The sequence below is a fragment of the Megalobrama amblycephala genome, linkage group LG19 (genome assembly GCF_018812025.1).
Source record: "Megalobrama amblycephala isolate DHTTF-2021 linkage group LG19, ASM1881202v1, whole genome shotgun sequence".
NCBI classification, from domain to species: domain Eukaryota; kingdom Metazoa; phylum Chordata; class Actinopteri; order Cypriniformes; family Xenocyprididae; genus Megalobrama; species Megalobrama amblycephala.
This window is the reverse complement of record NC_063062.1, coordinates 9,482,993-9,502,301: the sequence shown is the minus strand read 5'-3', so window position 1 is coordinate 9,502,301 and position 19,309 is coordinate 9,482,993. Positions and strand designations below refer to the sequence as shown.

General features: G+C 35.5%; 1 protein-coding gene across 2 annotated transcripts; it reads right to left on the bottom strand.

Moving 5' to 3' along the window:
* Positions 1 to 73: 73 nt before the first annotated feature.
* si:dkey-103i16.6 (uncharacterized protein LOC557125 homolog) lies at positions 74 to 13,809 on the bottom strand. 2 transcript variants are annotated; one of them, XM_048168017.1, is made up of 7 exons: positions 13,577 to 13,809; positions 5,461 to 5,641; positions 4,155 to 4,334; positions 3,849 to 4,081; positions 3,394 to 3,494; positions 3,128 to 3,289; positions 74 to 2,652 (listed from the first exon to the last, which is right to left on the bottom strand). In XM_048168017.1, exons 2-7 carry the CDS (start codon positions 5,631 to 5,633, stop codon positions 2,365 to 2,367), a joined length of 1,137 nt encoding a protein of 378 aa, XP_048023974.1. In that variant the 5' UTR covers positions 5,634 to 5,641; positions 13,577 to 13,809; the 3' UTR covers positions 74 to 2,364. The 2 variants fall into 2 exon arrangements, with proteins under 2 accessions (XP_048023974.1, XP_048023975.1); XM_048168018.1 differs by lacking the exon at positions 13,577 to 13,809 and adding an exon at positions 12,564 to 12,701.
* Between the last annotated feature and the right edge of the window lie 5,500 nt (positions 13,810 to 19,309).

Here is a 19,309-nt window from a genome sequence, read left to right as displayed (position 1 = left end):
TTTACATTACACTCAGATCTGTGAAGCATTTAATATTTTTTTAGCTGGTGCCATGTACAAAAAGCTCACAAGGTGAAGAGACAAAGATGAATATTTATTAAATACTATAATATGCAATTTCTTTAACAGGGTAATAAAAGTACCAATGTACAGAACAGAAAACAAGCATTTTAATATTCAAAGTACAAATAGCAAGAATGTTAAGTTTAAAAAAAAAAAAAAAAAAAAAAAAAGCAAGATGAAACTACTGACAATCATATATTTAACTGGAGAGGCCAACAAAATGCAACTGTTGCATGAATCAGAAACACTGACAAAAATAGCTGGTTAACAGGCTTTAACCAAACTGCACAAATGAATAAAAAAAAAAAAAAAAAAAAAAAAAAAAACAAACAAACAAACACATTAAGATGGATTGAAACATTTAAATAGGCATTCTGGCTTTTTGTCCGCATTTCCCAAAACATGCCAAACTCCTATCAAAATCCCTGAGGGACATGAACAGATACGATCACAACAGTGTGGTAATTACCAGCGACTTCACTGATCCTGTGCAAAATGAAATTGCGCTCATAGCCGTTCTCATACAAGAACCTCACACATACATTCACAAACACAGCAGCAGGATATTGGGGTTCTTTGTTGCCGACCAAAGACATTTATTAGAGTTTTGGGGGGGTTGGAGCTCCCGCTTGGAGGCTGCAGTGCCTGTGAAAACACACAGTGGGGGCACTGCACACTTGGGAGGTCACGCCTCCCATGCTAATTTTGCACAGTTCGCTCACTGGGGCCAAACCAGGACTCGCGGACTACAAAATAACCTACATGGACATATACACACACAAACATACATTATTCCCAATCCTTTAAACATTAACTCCTTTCTGCACCAAAATATACCACCAACTATTCCAAACAAAAAGATTAAAATCTCAAATACACTTTGTGGAAATGCTAAAGGAACCTTGACATAATACATTCTTGGCTTGTCCAGAGATAATTAGCCATACTAAATTAATAAAATAATCCTAAGTGCCATGCCTGTAGTTTTTTTTTCAGTAACAGGGCCTGATAAAATTTTACAGCCATTTAAAGTGTTAGTTCACCCAAGAAACAAAAAAAATCTGTCATTAATTACTCATGTTGTTCCAAACCCCTAAGACCTTCATTCATCTTCAGAATACAAATCAAGATATTTCTGAAAAAATCTGATGGTTTAGAGCAGTGTTTCTCAAACCTTGTCCTGAAGGACCCCCAACACTGCAGGTTTTGTCTTTCTCCCTAATTAAACACACCTGATTCAACTCATCAGCTCATTAGAAGAAACTCCACTACCTGAAATGAGTGTGTCAGACAGAGGAGACTTTCAAAATGTGCAGTGTTGGGGGTCCTCCAGGACCAGGGTTGAGAAACACTGGTTTAGAGAGTCCTCCATTACCAGCAATGTCACTGCACCTCTCAAGATCCAGAAAGGTACTAAAGATGTTGTTAAAAACAGTCAACGTGACTACAGTGGTTCTATAATAATTTTATGAAGCGACAAGAATACTTTGTATGCAAAAATAAAATAACGACTTTGTTCAACAAGCTCTTCTCTTCCGCCTGGGCCTCTAAAATGTGCTCACGAAAGCACCATGAGGCATGCGCGGGAAGATGACGTAAAGCTGGCGTTCTGAGATATGAAGCGCGGCACTGTGTTCGCAAGCATATGTCAGAACGCCGGCATCTTCCCGCACATGCGTCGTGGTGCTTTCATGAGTGCAGTAGAACCACTGTAGTCACGTCGACTGTTTTAACAACGTCTTTAGTACCTTTCTGGATCTTGAGAGGTTCAGGGACTTTGCTGGCGGAGGCCTCTCTGAGCCATTGGATTTTTATCAAAAATATTTTAATTTGTGTTCTGAAGATGAAGGTCTTGCTGGTTTGGAACGACATGAGGGCAAGTAATTAATGACAGAATTTTCATTTTTGGGTGAACTAACCCTTTAAGTAGAGCTAAATCCACTAAAGTTCTCTGCGTATACATTATGGTCTTTTCATAGAGTACAAGAGCCAGATTTTTCAAGATATTCTGATGTGGGTTTTCAGTCAAAATGAGCAGCAGACACCGATTTTGCTGGGTTTAAAATAATGAGTCTACACCCACCAGAAACATGGCCAAGTTTCACTGTCTGAATAAATATGGCTGGTGTTCATCTGGTCAGAAAAAAAGACACCGCTACAAATACAGTAAAACTGGCTGTAAATACTGGTGAGAACGCTGACATAAAACATTCAGATGTATTGAGTTAGATAAACAAATCTCAGGTCTCCATTCCACACCCAAGGATATTTTAAACATACAGAGCATCTCTGTGGATGTTATTAATGCATGCTGTCGGTCTCAGAGGAGTCACTGTTCTCACCGCTGCTACTGCTGGGGTCAGTACAAGAACAAACACCATTTTCATGGCTGTTCATCAGGTCTTGGATCTCAGTATGCCACCCCAGGATCTCTGCGAGTTTTCGGACAGAATCTGAGAGATCCCCCAGCTCCATGTAGTCGCCCCTCCTCAGGGGCCTCCGTTCAAAAGGCCCAACCGGATCACGGTTGAGCAGCAGACGAGGCACTGTGGACTTTACAGTGTTAATCAGGCTGGCGAAGGGCTCGATCTGTCACAAAGCAGATGAAAATGTAATAAATATATAGATTTTATAATATATTACACAAAGAAATTCTTCAATAAGAATGCATTAAATTTATAAAGGAAAAGACTTTTGAACTTTCTATTCATCAAACAATCCTGAAAAACAAAATGCTTTAGTTTCCACAAAAAATATTAAGCAATAATAACAGTTTAACACTGATAAATGTTTCCTGAGCAGCAAATCAGCATATTAGAATGATTTCTGAAGGATCATGTGACACTGAAGTCCGGAGTAATGATGCTGAAAATTCAGCTCTGCCATCACAGGAATAAATTACATTTATATATATATATAAAAAAAAAAAAAAAAAAAATCATATTATAATATATATAGTAGTCAACTACACTTGCATAAATAGATTTCTCAGGTTTAATAAATAATAATAAAATCATCATCATCATCATCATCATCATCATCATCATCATCTTTTTAAACCCACCTTTAAAGAAGTGCCCATGATCATGAGAAGGTCAGCTTTTGGGAAATCTTCAGCATGTTGAAAGTACTTTTCTGGTAGATCCTCTCCAAAGAATACAACATTAGGTTTGACTGCCCCGGCGCAAAAAGTACAGATGGGCACGTTGCCGTTCATTATAGCTTGCTGGAAAAAAAAAAAAAAAAAAAAAAAAAAAAGAATGGAAGATTATGTAGTGTGCTAAAAAAGGTGTGCATTCTATGAGTGATCTAAATTACAAAACTGATTACCTTGGCTTCCTCTGCAGGATATGGCGTATAGCAGAGGTGACAAGCAGCAGTGGCGAAACTCCCATGAGCCTCCACGAGTTTGTCATCCGGGATACCACACACTACAGACAGGGTTTAGAATATAACACCGCAATAACACTTTCAATAATGATGTTTAAAGGGATAGTTCACCTTAAAATGAAAATTCTGTCATCATTTACTCACCCTCAAGTTGTTGACATTTTCACTAACCAAACACCTGATGGGCCCCACTGACTTCCATAGTTCTGTTTTTTTTTTTTTTCAAAATCAATGCCCCATCAACTGTTTGGTTACCCATATTCTTCAAAATATTTCTTTTGTGTTCAGCAAAAGAAAAATTCATACAGGTTTGGAACAACTTGAGTGTGAGTAAATGACAATTTTCATTTTTGAGTGGACTGTGCCTTTAAGAGAGTTTTGAATTTTAATCTCACGCTTTTCAAGTCCATCGATGTTCTGAGTGTACATGCGGAGTAACAGGCCCTTCTGATGCAGCATACGGATGAAATAGTGAACGTAGTTTGGACGGTGGTGTCCAGGGTACAGCTCTTTAGCCAATGAGAAGAAGGGATGAGGGTTGTCAGAGAAGTAGTCAATGTTAAAGATGGCCTCTGGGTAAGGGATGTCATACTTCGCAAGGTTTGCATAAAGTCCCGTCCCTGGTGTCCTGATAGAGACAGTTGTTAGATGAGTGACATGATGATTCAGAAGTAGTTTAAAGGTTTTGAGTGAGTATCCACCTGAAGTCTGGTATACCGCTGGCTGTGCTGATACCTGCTCCTGCAACCACCACAATGTTTCGCACCCGTCCAAGCTTCATCAGCCTGCCGATAGTTCCCAAAGCTTTGCGAGGCATAGAGGTGCCCGAGGATGAGGAGAGAACAGATTTGGTGCTGGGACTCTGGTAGGACTTCCCTTCCCTAAAAAGAAGGAAAAATATGTCTAGAAAAAGAAGTTATAATTTTAAATAAGTCAGCACGAAACGGAAGTTGCGATGGTCTGTTCTTCACTATTCCAAGTGAAACAAGGGGGGCACAATTAAATGGTTTTGTCCACTGGGAATTGAACGGATGATTGGATTGTTGTGGTTTGCGATTGCTCGATCTCATGCGAGTGACAGGATGTCCCGCCCTTAAGCCAGTAAACACGCCATCAGAGAAGAAAAGGGATTTCGCTGCAAGAGGGAGGGGGTAGTTATTGCAATTAAATATTATAAGGGCACATGGGGGAAAAAAAAAAAAAAAAAAAAAAAAAAAAAATAAATCATTTATAATAAATGCTGGAATATTCCTAAATAAATAAATAAATAAATAAATAAATGTCAATTGATTTCATAGTGACTACATTTTCCCCATCTAATATTATAATTTATTACAGATTTCTTTCAATTAATAAAAATGATTTAATAGTTTAAGTTTACAGTGACAACTGTGATTAAACAGTCAATTAGAATATATATTTTTTTTAACTGTACATGACTTTTTTTTGGGGGGGGAAGCTGCCAGAGTTTACCTGCCTATTAGTGACTGAAAACTCCTTTTGTGAAAATTCATAACAGCATTTACATTTTGCATTCATGTTTTCTGCTAATAATGCTGCCTTGTTTTAAACTAGATTTCATGAACCTACTGTAGTGGCCAAATGTGAGGTCTGGCCAAAGAAAATTGACATCTTCACCCTTTATTTAAATATTAAAAATGTTAATTTTGTATTCATATTACATACTTGTGTTGAGTCAATCGTTTAATTTGTGATGCAATGAAACATACCAAATTGTGTGGACAATTTTTGGCCTGGCTCTCAAAGAAATTCTAACAAAAATGCATGCAAAAACAAGGGAGAACCAACAAATTTTGTCAGATGAATGCATTAACCAAGTTTAATGTTTTAATTTTCCTTATTTAAATACAAGATTTATCATATTTTGATCATTTAATCGAACTAATCAAAAAAACAAAAAAAACAAATATCCCCTCCAGACATCACTTTTGGCCAGTAGTATATGTTTTACAAAAGCTGATTGTTTACAAGGATGTGGCATCTCACCGTGCTAACAAGGCCTGCTGTTCACTCACGCTCATTAGGCTGAGATCATTGACAAGGCCTGAATCTGTAGGTTTAGTGCGCTGAGAGTCCTGAGGGTTGATGGAACTGCGAGTCACCCTGGTGACACCGGGCGGAGCAATCCTTCTGTCCCTACTCGACTTCGCCTTGCTCATGTTGACACCTGGAAAGAGACATTTAATTTGTAAGTTTATTGGTGTACATTTTCTTTTCAAAAAGTAAACGGCTAGATTTTCAGAAAGAAATCCAAGTTCTTGCAAGACTGCTTAGATTTTATGCAATGCTGTACTTTCTCTGCAAATGTGGCTATAGACCAGGGGCCGTATTCACAAAACATCTTAAGGCTAAATGTAGATCCTAAATTGCCGATTTAGGAGAAACTCTTAAAAATAATGGGCGTGTCAGTCCTAATTTTAGGAGTCCTAAATTTTTGCTCTAAGAGTATTTCACAAAGCATTTTAGTGCTAAAACCAGCTCCTAAATTTGTGAAACCTTAGGAGTAGTCAAGAGGACTCCTAAATCACTAAGACCAAGTCACAAACAGTCCTAATCCACCCAAAGACACTGAATACCATTGAGGCAGTAGCGATAGAGTCTTGGGTGCTGAACCTTTTCTTCATAAATGCATTACATTTTGATTTATAGATTTAAATCTACGATGAGATGGCAAAAAAAAAAAAAAAACTAACAAATAAATAGATATTGTCAGATTACATGTGGCAATGGTTTTCATGAGTTCACACTTACAAATGATTGAATAGAGTAAAAAAAAAAAAAAAAAAAAAAAAAAAAAAAAAAGCATATTTGGTGTGCTGTCCAAGGGGATTAAAGGTGCCCTAGATTATGTTTTTAAAAGATGTAATATAAGTCTAAGGTGTCCCCTGAATGTGTCTGTGAAGTTTCAGATCAAAATACCCCATAGAGTTTTTTTTATTAATTTTTTTAACTGCCCGTTTTGGGGCATCATTATAAACGCGCCGATTTTATGCTGCGGCCCCTTTAAATCCCGTGGTCCACGCCCACAGAGCTCGCGCTTGCCTTGAACAGTGCCTTAAAGTTTACACAGCTAATATAACCCTCAAAATGGATCTTTACAAAGTGTTCGTCATGCATGCGGCATGCATGCGTCGGATTATGTGAGTATTGTATACTGTTATATTGTTTACTTCTGATTTTGAATGAGTTTGATAGTGCTCCGTGGCTAACGGCTAATGCTACTCTGTTGGAGAGATTTATAAAGAATGAAGTTGTGTTTATGTATTATACAGACTGCAAGTGTTTAAAAATGAAAATAGCGACGGCTCTCTTGTCTCCGTGAATACAGTAATAACCGATGGTAACTTTAACCACATTTAACAGTACATTAGCAACATGCTAACGAAACATTTAGAAAGACAGTTTACAAATATCACTAAAAATATCATGTTATCATGGATCATGTCAGTTATTATCGCTCCATCTGCCATTTTTTGCTATTGTTCTTGCTTGCTTACCTAGTCTGATGATTTGGTTGTGCACAGATCCAGACGTTAATACTGGCTGCCCTTGTCTAATGCCTTTCATAATGTTGGGAACATGGGCTGGCATATGCAAATATTGGGGGCGTACACCCCGACTGTTACGTAACAGTCGGTGTTATGTTGAGATTCGCCTGTTCTTCGGAGGTCTTTTAAACAAATGAGATTTATATAAAAAGGAGGAAACAATGGAGTTTGAGACTCACTGTATGTCATTTCCATGTACTGAACTCTTGTTATTTAACAATGCCAAGATAAATTCAATTTTTCATTCAAGGGCACCTTTAAGAGGGCTCCGAGATGCAGGCATCCAAGAGGCGGTCCACAATTCACTGTATATACTAGTTTAATTAGTGATACTTAGCCTACATTTTAAAATCTTTATTTGAATATGGCAACATTTTTATTAAAAATATTAAATTTTAATAGGGCAACATTTATATTTTAAAACCTTTATTTGAATATGGCAACATGACACGTCATTCTACAATATTTCTATGATTAAACGGCTGACTCCTCCCCATCAGCCAATCACTGTGTGTTTACTCCATAGCAACGAGGCCAACCCCGCCCTCACTCTTAGCTTAAGACTTCAGTCTATTCCTTAGTAAAAGTTTGTCTCAGCAGCTTTGTGAATAGGTTTTAAGAGAAAACTCTTTGCCAAAAACTTTTACTGCCATTTAGGAGAACTAAGATAAAATGTTTTGTGAATACGGCCCCTGGGCTCAAGAAAACTGCATAGATTTTTCACATACGTTAAGTATTGACCCCACATAAGAATGACTTCTGAAGGATCAAGTAACTGTACTAGGGGAAAAAAATAATGTTGATTTAGAGTTTAATAGATTAAAAAAAAAAAAAAAAAAAAAAAAAAAAAAAGTTAAAATCTGTTCTAATAAAACTGATTAGGGGGTAAATAATAGGAAAATAGTTTTTATATATTATGTTTTTTTTTTTTTTTTTTTTTTTTTTAAATAGTATATGTATTTATTTATTTATTTTTTTAAAGAGATGACAAATTTCTGGTTGCCTTTTACTTTGCTTAATCCACCCATCACAATATTTAAAGTAATTAAAATCATAGCAGAGCTCTGCTGTGTCCTGCCTTTGGCTGGCATAAAGCTTTAACGTATTAAAACTGTCAAGTCCCAACAAAGCTAATGGTTGTAATATATTTAATGTCCCCCTCCACTTTCGTTCAACAGCCCACAGCTGTGGCAGCTTTACGGCTCGGGGAAGGGGAATGGGTACAAGAGATGGGGGGCTTGAAAGTGTCCAGGATTGACTGTGTGTCAACAAACCCAGCTGGAGGAGAAAGGAGGAGGCCATTTAGACCAAAAAAAAAAAAGTGAATGGAGACAGATGATGCAGAGGTAGAATCCAATAAAGAGAGTTTGTGGGAAGCGAGAGGTGAGGAAGAAGCCTGGAGCCGTGAGAGGGCATTTCTCAAGCCTTTGACATCTTCTAAGAATGAATGACAGACAGCGACAGGGACAGACAGAAATGGAGGGAAAGAAAATAAAAGGTAAGGAGTGGATACAAAGAGATACATCCAATAAAACAAGGCCTGCGTCACAGAAGACAAATGCGATAAGACAGGCCTTTCAACGACCCAACCTTATCACAGCCGAAAGGGGCGCAGTTATCACATTCACAGTGACAATGGGACAGTGTTCAGAGTGATAAACTACCAGGGGCCGCTGGATGTAGACGAGGGTGAACAAAATCTGGCAAACCCCAAAACAAGACCCACTATAACCGGCTATGACTCAATTCAACTCGCCGGTGTCTTAAGGGACAAAGCTAGCTGCAGATGAAATTGAAATAGTCATTTGTTGGCCATTTAATCTTTTTAAGCACATTAAGGCAAGTCCTTATGAGATTCCCCTCTCCCGCTTCCAATGTGTAACGGCTACTCCCGCAGAACTATTAAAAACTACAGGGGATGGGAGGTCACTGCCTTTGTCTCCCCGCTAACCACAGAGACACTGCTGCGCACGTCCAATATTTCACAGTCTAGCTTATTAAGACTCGCACAGACGGCATGGAGAAATCTACAGCACAATGCGTTTCTCTGTTCTGCCACAATCAGGGACTCAAAATGCATGAAAAACTTGTCCTGAAGTGGGAATCCTCAGGGGAAGAAGAAAAAAAAAAAAAAAAAAAAAAAAAAAAAATTCATGAACAAACAAACAGCAAGCATCAGGCAAGGGGGAATACCAGGAGACGCTCATGAAACATTCATTTCAAAGATTGAATGTGATTAAAGGACAAATTATCTGACTTGATTGTGAGACAAAAATGTTCTTTCCACTTTTGTGATGGGGATGTTGCTCAGAGTATTTGTCTCACTGCATTGCTCTTTTTGCTTTAACGTTACAACCAATATCATAATAAAAAAATAACCATTATAAAAATAAACGCTGGTTATTTTTCTTTCAGACATTCAAAAACTATAAATGCAGTATAAAAAGATTATTTTAAACCTGACAAAGTATTCGGTATAATCTGAAAGAATATAAAAATTCATTATTCATGATTTTCAGACATGATGATTTATTATAATAACTATATAAGAGGAAGAGGAAGAGGAAGAAGAAGAAGAAGAAGAAGAAGAACTACTAATATAAAGTTGTTTATCAAAAGCTAATAAAGACATTTGATAAATTAAATATCTAAATACAATTATAAAAAAATAATTTGATTAAAAATATGTTTATATTAATATGATTGTATATGCTTATGCTATAGCCATTACTTATTATTTTTATTATTATTATTATTGATGATTTATTATAATAATGATATTTAATAACAGTAATAATAATAATAATATTATTATTAATTATTATTGCTAAGAACTACTAATATAAAGTTGTTTATCAAAAGCTAATAAAGACATTTGATAAATTAAATATCTAAATACAATTATAAAAAAATAATTTGATTAAAAATATGTTTATATTAATATGATTGTATATGCTTATGCTATAGCCATTACTTATTATTATTTTTATTATTATTATTATTGATGATTTATTATAATAACTATATTTAATAACAGTAATAGCAATAATAAATATTATTATTATAATTATTATTATTATTATATTAATATGATTGTATATGCTATAGCCATTACTTATTATTATTATATTATTATTATTATTATTAATAGTATTAATATTTTGATGTGTAGAAAAATAAGTATATTGTTAAATTAAAATACTTGTTATAAAACAGATAGTTTTGGTCCTTGATTATGATCGGCTGGGTTATGTTTGAAGCAGTCAAAAAAAAAAAAAAAAAAAAAAAAAAAACACCTCTATAAGACACTGTGGCCTAATGCTTAGAGATACGGACTTGTAAACCGAAGGTTGTGGGTAACCCCAATCACTCCCCGGACGCTGCAGCAAAAACAGCTGCCCACTGCTCCGGGTATGTGTCCAATGCGTTCAATTCGCACTGCTGTGTGTGTGCACTTTGGATGGGTGAAATGCAGGGCACAAATTCTGAGTATGGGAAACCATACCTGGCTAGATGTCACATCACTCTGAGCAGTGTTGCCAGGTCTGCTCAAAGAAACCCCACCCAATTACTAATCAAAACCAGCCCAATCACATTCCGTAAAAATCTGATTCCAGGGGGTAAATATCCTGTGGTCGCTTCAACCCACGGACTAGAAAAACAACAACTCGCAGGCAGCAGAGTAAAAGTAGCCCAATTCCACAGGAAAACCACAGACTTGGCAACACTGTTGCTGAGTCTAACAACAACCCACCCCAAAAAAAAAAAAAAAAAAAAAAAAAAAAAAAAAAAAAAAAAACCCACTGTACTATTGAATGATTTTCATGTACCATAGCCTAGTTTTTACCGGGTTCCCCTAACAAACATGAAAAATTACATGATACATTTTGGTTAGTGCACTATGCCCATGTATATGTTCCTGCTATTTAATGTGCACTTGAGACAAAAAACAAAAACAAACATTCTATTTTTGGCAAATTTCAAAGAATAAGGTAACATCTAGTCAAACAACATGTAAAACTATGAATCTGCCGCCTAACAGAGACTTCACTAATCATAGGCACAGGGGCTTCTCACCAAAGAAGAGTCAAAAACCAACAACCAGTGGTGTGACCGAAACCATGGAGAAGAGGTTAGCAACGGGCAGTCAGGGCAGGAATGAGCTGGCTGTCAGACTCAGAGTTAGTAAGACAGCACAGAGGTCATTGTGCTGATATTAGCACACATCTCTGGCCTCTCACTGCTGACAAATTGAGCTTAATTAGTTGAGCGGTTTGTCAATAAGCAGCTAAAACAGACTAAGATGGAAAATTAGTTTAGTATGGAATGTTATACTCCTTATTTATTCTATTTATAATCCAAGGGGACCTTGTTTGAGATCTGTTTTAGGTCTGTCAGATATTTCTCTGGTATTTCTTACTATATTATTTTAATGTTTATTCTTAATTATAAACACACTGGTTTGTAGTACAAACAGTTTCACTATACTTTGATATTCTCGTTATTTTCCTATAGCGGCTTATTAATTTGGAAGTCTCGCACATTCACAGAAAACACCTTACTTCCTCGTTGAAAAATAAGGTGGATACTCTTGCGCACAGCTAGTTTTTTTAATGTCTGCTGCCCCCTATTGAGGAGACACTGTTACAGTCTCCATGATTGTAATTTTGTTTTGTAAGAATTTAATTTTATTAAACAAGGTTACACTAAATTGATTAAAAGTGACAGTAAAGTCTCTTACATTACAAAATGGTTCATTTCAAATAAATGTTTCTTTTGAACTTTCTATTCATCCAAAAAAGTATCACTGTTCCCACAAAAATATTAGTAACAGATGCTGAAAATTACTGCAATTGCTGTATTTTTAATCAAATACAACCTTATATAGCAAAAGTGACAGCTCACTTTTGAACAGTAGTCTACATACAGACAGTATGTTTCTTTTATTATGATATCAGAAAAAAAAAATAATTGCAAATGCATTTAAGTAGTTCATACGAACAGCCAGTCAGTAATAAAACTGATTTAAGCTTCACCCAAATTACATGTCCTTCCATTTGTTTAGTGTGTTGATCAAGTAATGACCATTATTCAATGAGCTCATTCGATAAAGGGTTTGTCAGATTGATTGATTCAACTCCATAACTTGAGCCAGTTCTTTTTAATTAAACAAACAAACAAACAAACAAACAAACGGACCCTCATGAGAGTCATTTACAAATGCATGATTAAACGTGCAGTCCTCCAGCTGACATTTTCTTGCTATCATTTTGAGACATGGTCTTTTTTAATCTCACCACATTCAATTAAATTCAGGTTACAGTGCAGATCACAAACGAATACCAATAACTATCAGCACACTGTCCAGAAGGTCTAATGTTATTAAATGCTGCCACTCAGTGGCCAAAGTACAGCAAAATGAAGGAGCAGGGTGTAATATTGGAACCAAACTTTTCAAAGTATATCTTGGCTATTTGGGAATTAACATTTAGAAGCAGTAAGAGCAGAGGTGCCCAAACTTTTTCCTGGACATCTGCCTACCTTTAGAGTTCAGATCCAACACACCTGTCTGTAATTATCAAGTGCTCCTGAAGATCTTAATAAGCTGGTTCAGTTGTGTTTGATCAGGGTTGGAGCTGAACTTTGCAGGAAGGTAGATCTCCAGGAGCAGGATTGGGCACCCCTGAGTTAGGGGATACAAATTAATGCAAAGCAAATGCTAGTGATATCAAAAAGACAGAAATCACTAAAATAATAGTTTATTGGGCGTTTCTTCAACCATAGAGACACAACTGGGGCCACATTTCACACAATAGGTATTGCCATTTAATCTAGACAAAAGTAAACTAATATTTTTATTATGATTTTCATATTTTAAGTCTGGAACAGGGTTAAGGGCAAACAAAATCGATTTAAAATGAGATAGATCATTATTGTTATACATATTTTCTTCTATTATACAGATGTTTTTATTATTGTTTTATGTATATATGCTTTGGCAATATTGTATTATTTACAACATGCCGATACATAGATAGATAGATAGATAGATAGATAGATAGATAGATAGATAGATAGATAGATAGATAGATAGATAGATAGATAGATAGATAGATAGATAGATAGATAGATAGATAGATAGATAGATAGATAGATAGATAGATAGATAGATAGATCATGCAAAAATCACTTCAAATCACAATCGCGTTCTTTATATAAAGTAACAATATAAGATAGCAATCACCCATGTCGCTTGGTTACGCAATAAGCTGCACATTCATTCATTCACTACACTGTGTGAGTTGCAAGTGAACATTGTATCTGATTCTCTGACAGGCAACGCATTTACAGTGCAGCCAAGTAAATATATGTATATAAATATACGAAACGCTGACCTCATATCAAAACCACCCATTGCTCATGTTTAAAACATACAATTTGACGGCCACAGAAAGCTAGAATAACTGATTTTTGGCTAATAACTTGGAATATGCTTTTTAAACGTTTAATGCATCTAGTATATGAAGCATAAAACTAAATAATTAGTTACTTGCCTTATTTGTTTACCCGACTGAGGAAGGAGGGAAGACAGTCAACACGAACAGCAGCGGATTGATGATACCTCGCAACAAAATAACAGGCGGGGTATTACATATATATCTATATGATGTACTGAAAATTGAATGTCATATTTGACTCTGAACAAGTCTGTTCCCGCAAAACATTACAAGCTACGTGACAATACAGGAAATACGTCATTTTATGAATAAGGGCGGGAAACCATCCCCAGGACAGCTGCTGCAGATCAACAGCCAATAAGAACTGCTAGTTTAATATGTAAAAATAATTAAAACACCTGTTTACATTCAATCCGCAGTTTAGTCTTTTCAGGACCTAGCTCACCCCATTGAAAGATTCCTTCATTTTTAAAAAGGGTTCCCTTCATCTCAGGGGCATGAGACTGACTTTTCCTAAATAATCTATCTAAACACGCACAAAAAAAAAAAAAAAAAAAAATCTGGGCTTGATTTGGTTCTAAAGGTGTGTAAAAAAAAAAAAAAAAAATTACCGTTAAAGGTCCTTGGGGTCAGATTGAGCCCAAATTGAAAATGAATGGGAAAATGTAAACATTTATATATATTTTTTTTATGTAAAAAAAAAAAAATCCAGTATAAATCTGAAAATTTCTACATTTAAATAAAGGTCCTAGAACATAAACACAAAGTGGAACAAACTTTCTATCTCTCTCTCTCACACACACACACACACAGGAGGCATTTTTTAGATTTTGGCAAATAAAATCAGACATAAATGCACAACACTGTGAAGGGGTAGACATACACCACACCACACCACACACACACAGAGAAAGAGAGGGAAAAGGGCAGATAAAAGAAAGATGAAAGGCAGCTAAGGGTATAATAATTTGCAAAAGCAAACAATTCAAAATATATCAGACAACAACAAAAATAAAATACAAAAATATAAAGATTGTGAATGTATTTTAGAATGTTTAAGTATATATTCACAAAATATATATCATAAAGTTGTGAGGAGAAGTTGAAGCATCAAGAAAAATGAAGTGAAATGAAATGAAATTTTTTCCACAAACCTGTAGATGGTAGTTTTCTATCCCAAACACATAGAGCAATGTTCAAATACTATTCAGATTTAGTTAAAGGTGCTAAAGAGGATCTTTTCGTCGACTGAGAAACCAAAGACTGTTACTGAGTTTTTGAAATGAGCGCATGCGTAAGAACAACCCCCCTCCTTCGAAGGAACGCCTCCCAAAACTCGTGCACGAGTATTGGAACACGAGTGTTTACCACCGGCATTCGCTGTGTTGTGTTAGTGGATTCATTATGTCGGACTCACCGCAGGTAACTCATAATCTGCAGTTGTTACTCCTGTCTCCTGGACAAAAACATTGCATGCGGCGCCTGTGGAGTGTGGAAAGTTACTGGAGCGCGCAGCCGCGCTCGTCTCTCACGAGGAACGTCATGGCAGTGATTGACAAGCCAGAGGGCCAATCCGCACACGTCTCTCACAAGGAACGTCACGGCAGTGATTGACAAGCCAGAGGGCCAATCGTTTACGCGATGATCGCGTAAACGATTGGCTGATGTTTTTAAGGCCCTACCTCGTGCACAGATGATGTATATTAATATTATTCCTTTCAGTGGCACCTAATAAATACTCTTTTATCAGTTAGTAAAGACAGTTTCAAGTAATATTGCAAAAATGTATAAAACAAAACAAAACAAAAACAAAACAAAACAAAACACATTTTCATGAGCCAATTTATGGCGTAGTTAAGTAATTGTGCAGTAAATAGGTAAAGAACTACCAAATATCCACAAAAACACAGCATAAATGCATAGTTGAGAAGTAAATTAAAAAATGATATATAGTTTATCATATAAAAAAATGTATATTTCCTTATGCAATTGCTCGGTAAACGTTTGGGATCTATCTGACCCCAAGGACCTTTAACGTAAACCCTACTTAAGAGACTATTAAGGGTTAAACAGTTTATACCTCTATTGAAGAGTACAGGGCAGGATCTCTATATGACGCATAATAACTGTATTTCCATACACTGTGTACAGAATTATTAGGCAAGTTGATTTTCTGATCATATTTTTTTTTTCCAAGCACATTTTACCAATTCCAATCCACATCAATCTTAATAACTACTATTAATATTGTTTTTAATCATTTATAAGTGATATATAATTGTTCATGAAGGCTGGAAATGAAAAATGCCTTATATTTAGGTGTGCAGAATTATTAGGCAGGTTTGCTTTTACAGGCAAAATGAGCCAAAAAAGAGATTTAACTCAGACTGAAAAGTCAAAAATTATTAAATACTCATGAGAAGGACGCAATACTAATGCAATATTAGAAATTGCAAAGTTAAAGCATGACCAAGGGACAGCAAAATGCTCATTGGGTCAGCGGGGTCAGACAAAAACAGGTGGAAAAGAAAAGACACATGTTAACTGCAAAATAATTAAGAATTAAGTGTGAAACCATCAGGAACCCTTTAGTCTCCAGCGCCACCATTTTCCAGAACTGCAACCTACCTGGAGTCTCCAGAAGTGCAAGGTCTCAGGATCTCAGAGACTTAGGTTAGCTAAAGAATCCTAAAAAATGACCCGCACTTGATAAGAATCACAAGCTGAAGTGTTATAAAATACATGAAGACTGGGTTTTTATAGGCCTTATAAACAGACAGCTTGAGAGTGACTCCTGAAGGACCAGCACCACATCCTCTTGTACCACTGTTTGAAGAATTTATCCAGAATCTGGCAGTAAGGTGTTTGAGTTCACTTTTAGTCCATCTCTTATCCTGAAATTCTGTCTTGCAGAGATGGACTAAAAATGATCTTCCAAAACTTACTGCCAGATTCTGGAAGATAAATTCTTCAAACAGTGGTACAAGAGGATGTGGTGCTGGTCCTTCAGGAGTCACTCTCAAGCTGTCTGTTTATAAGGCCTATAAAAACCCAGTCTTCATGTATTTTATAACACTTCAGCTTGTGATTCTTATCAAGTGCGGGTCATTTTTAGGATTCTTTAGCTAACCTAAGTCTCTGAGATCCTGAGACCTTGCACTTCTGGAGACTCCAGGTAGGTTGCAGTTCTGGAAAATGGTGGCGCTGGAGACTAAAGGGTTCCTGATGGTTTCACACTTAATTCTTAATTATTTTGCAGTTAACATGTGTCTTTTCTTTTCCACCTGTTTTTGTCTGACCCCGCTGACCCAATGAGCATTTTGCTGTCCCTTGGTCATGCTTTAACTTTGCAATTTCTAATATTGCATTAGTATTGCGTCCTTCTCATGAGTATTTAATAATTTTTGACTTTTCAGTCTGAGTTAAATCTCTTTTTTGGCTCATTTTGCCTGTAAAAGCAAACCTGCCTAATAATTCTGCACACCTAAATATAAGGCATTTTTCATTTCCAGCCTTCATGAACAATTATATATCACTTATAAATGATTAAAAACAATATTAATAGTAGTTATTAAGATTGATGTGGATTGGAATTGGTAAAATGTGCTTGGGAAAAAAATATGATCAGAAAATCAACTTGCCTAATAATTCTGCACACACTGTAGTGTTGGGCAACATTTTGATTTAAGAAGAACTGACTACATTTCAGTTCTTGAGAAAATTGGCCACAACCCATAGGAGGTTGGATTGGAATGACATAAAGTGGAATTTACAAATCAAGGAATTCAACAGTCACACAACAGAGGAATTGCAACAAACAACCCCTTAGGTGTTCTTTTCAATTTCCATCTTGTCATCATGCTTCACATTGTTTGATTTCCTATTATAGACTCTGGAGAAAATTAGTTGTTGTTTTTTTTTGCATGTGCATGGTCCAAAATTAATGTATGAGCTATAAAAATATACTAGTGGAATTTCAAACATTGATTATTAAATAAGATATTGACGATTGATTATTGAATTATTGAAAATTAATGAAGTAATGTGGCCATGAGCCATGACACAAAGCGGTATGAGCAGCTGATATGTACAGTATATAATATTCCTACTTATTACAAAGCTAGTTAACAAATAAACACATGGACCTGAAATAATGGTTTGAAATTACTGTATACCTATTAGTGTATTTGAGTGGTGAGAGTGCCATGTTGGAAGTATGAAGCAGATTTCTAGGATGAGAGGTCAGATATACAGTGTTGCGCTGGACAAGAGCCATTATTCAGAGATGTTTCATTGTTGAATGTTGTGATTAATTTATATTGCAACTTGCCATAAAATGTTTTCAGAAATAGGGGTGAGAGGGGCACAACCTAACACAGGGCTATTTTAACACACATGGTTTAAAAGTTTCCACACACATGCAACACTCTATAGAGAAAATAATTGCACCAAAATTCCAAAATCAAAAAGTACATTTCTTACTATAATAAATTTTTCATTTTTAATCTCCAATCCATTATTAAGCAGTTTAGATTTCTAAAACACTAGTGAAGAATACATGTTGTAACACTGCATTACAATGTGCCCCTATTAGAACTATGCTATTCTATGACGTTAGTTATATAATTCACATTAACATGTTTTGCAGTATGTTTCTTGTCAAACTCAAAAAATAGTTTATTTTTAATTATTAAAAATGCCATTTTATATGGAAAAAGTTAATAATTGTATTTTACTGACAAAATATTTTAGTTTGTCTTATTATTATTATTATTTTATTATTAGATCAGATAACATTTTAAGATGTCATATGCAGTGTTGGGGAAAGTTACTTTTAAAAGTAATGCATTACAATATTGCGTTACTCCCTAAAAAAGTAACTAATTGCGTTACTTCGTTACTTTTTATGAAAAGTAATGCGTTACATTACTTTTGCGTTACTTTTTCTTAAATAACAACAAAAAAGTTATATTTTTGGCAAAAAGGCCCTTTTACACCAAAAGTGAAATCAATAAGCCTCAGGCTGAAGGAAATGCATATTTACACCTGTACAGTAGAGGGCGCAGCTCAAACAAACCTTTCAGCTGTGCTGCCATTCTGGATTAAAGAAAAATAGAATAGAGAAGAAAGAAGTTCTAGTTCTTATTTCTAAATCTAATCAAAAGTATTTTTTGATTATTAGTATGGCTGAATTAGGTATATTGATTGACATTGGTTAATAATTGAGATTAAATACAAAGTATACTTGTGTAATTTAATATAGTTTATTATTACAGGTTTGCTGAGATTGCATTTCACTGTTTTTATTCATTTTGAGGAATACTGAATGTTTTCGTGCAAGTGAAATGAGTAAATGCATGTTCACATTTAGTCTAAAACTACAATAATCATCATGTTCACACAGCGCACACAACACCTCTGCACTTTATTTCTCTCAATATGGGGACAGGAGAGCAGTCAGTCAATAAATGTGAAAAGTAACTTGCGTTACTTATTTGAAAAAGTAACTCAGATATTTTGTTGTAAATTGAAAAAGTAATGCGTTACTTTACTAGTTACTTGAAAAAGTAATCTGATTACGTAACTCAAGTTACTTGTAATGCATTACCCCCAACACTGGTCATATGGTCATGTTACAATGTGCCCCTCACATGTTACAACATGTCCCACCTCTGGGGCATGGTGTCATATGTCACTTCCATTCTTTCTGGGGTAAATGAAGAACAAAATAATACACTGTATTAATGAAACAAAACCACATAAGTGTACTAGACATGTGTGAAATTAATGTGGGAATCCCAAGTGAATTTACACAAACTGAGAGAGTCA

Bases quoted from the DNA above. Each gene is read 5' to 3' on its own strand.
- si:dkey-103i16.6 (XM_048168017.1), bottom strand. From the start codon at position 5,633: ATGAGCAAGGCGAAGTCGAGTAGGGACAGAAGGATTGCTCCGCCCGGT. The intron at 4,335-5,460 runs GTGAGATGCCAC...CCTTCTTTTTAG, and splicing joins CAGCAGGCCTTGTTAGCACG to GGAAGGGAAGTCCTACCAGA. The intron at 2,653-3,127 runs GTGGGTTTAAAA...GCTTTGTGACAG, and splicing joins TCATGGGCACTTCTTTAAAG to ATCGAGCCCTTCGCCAGCCT.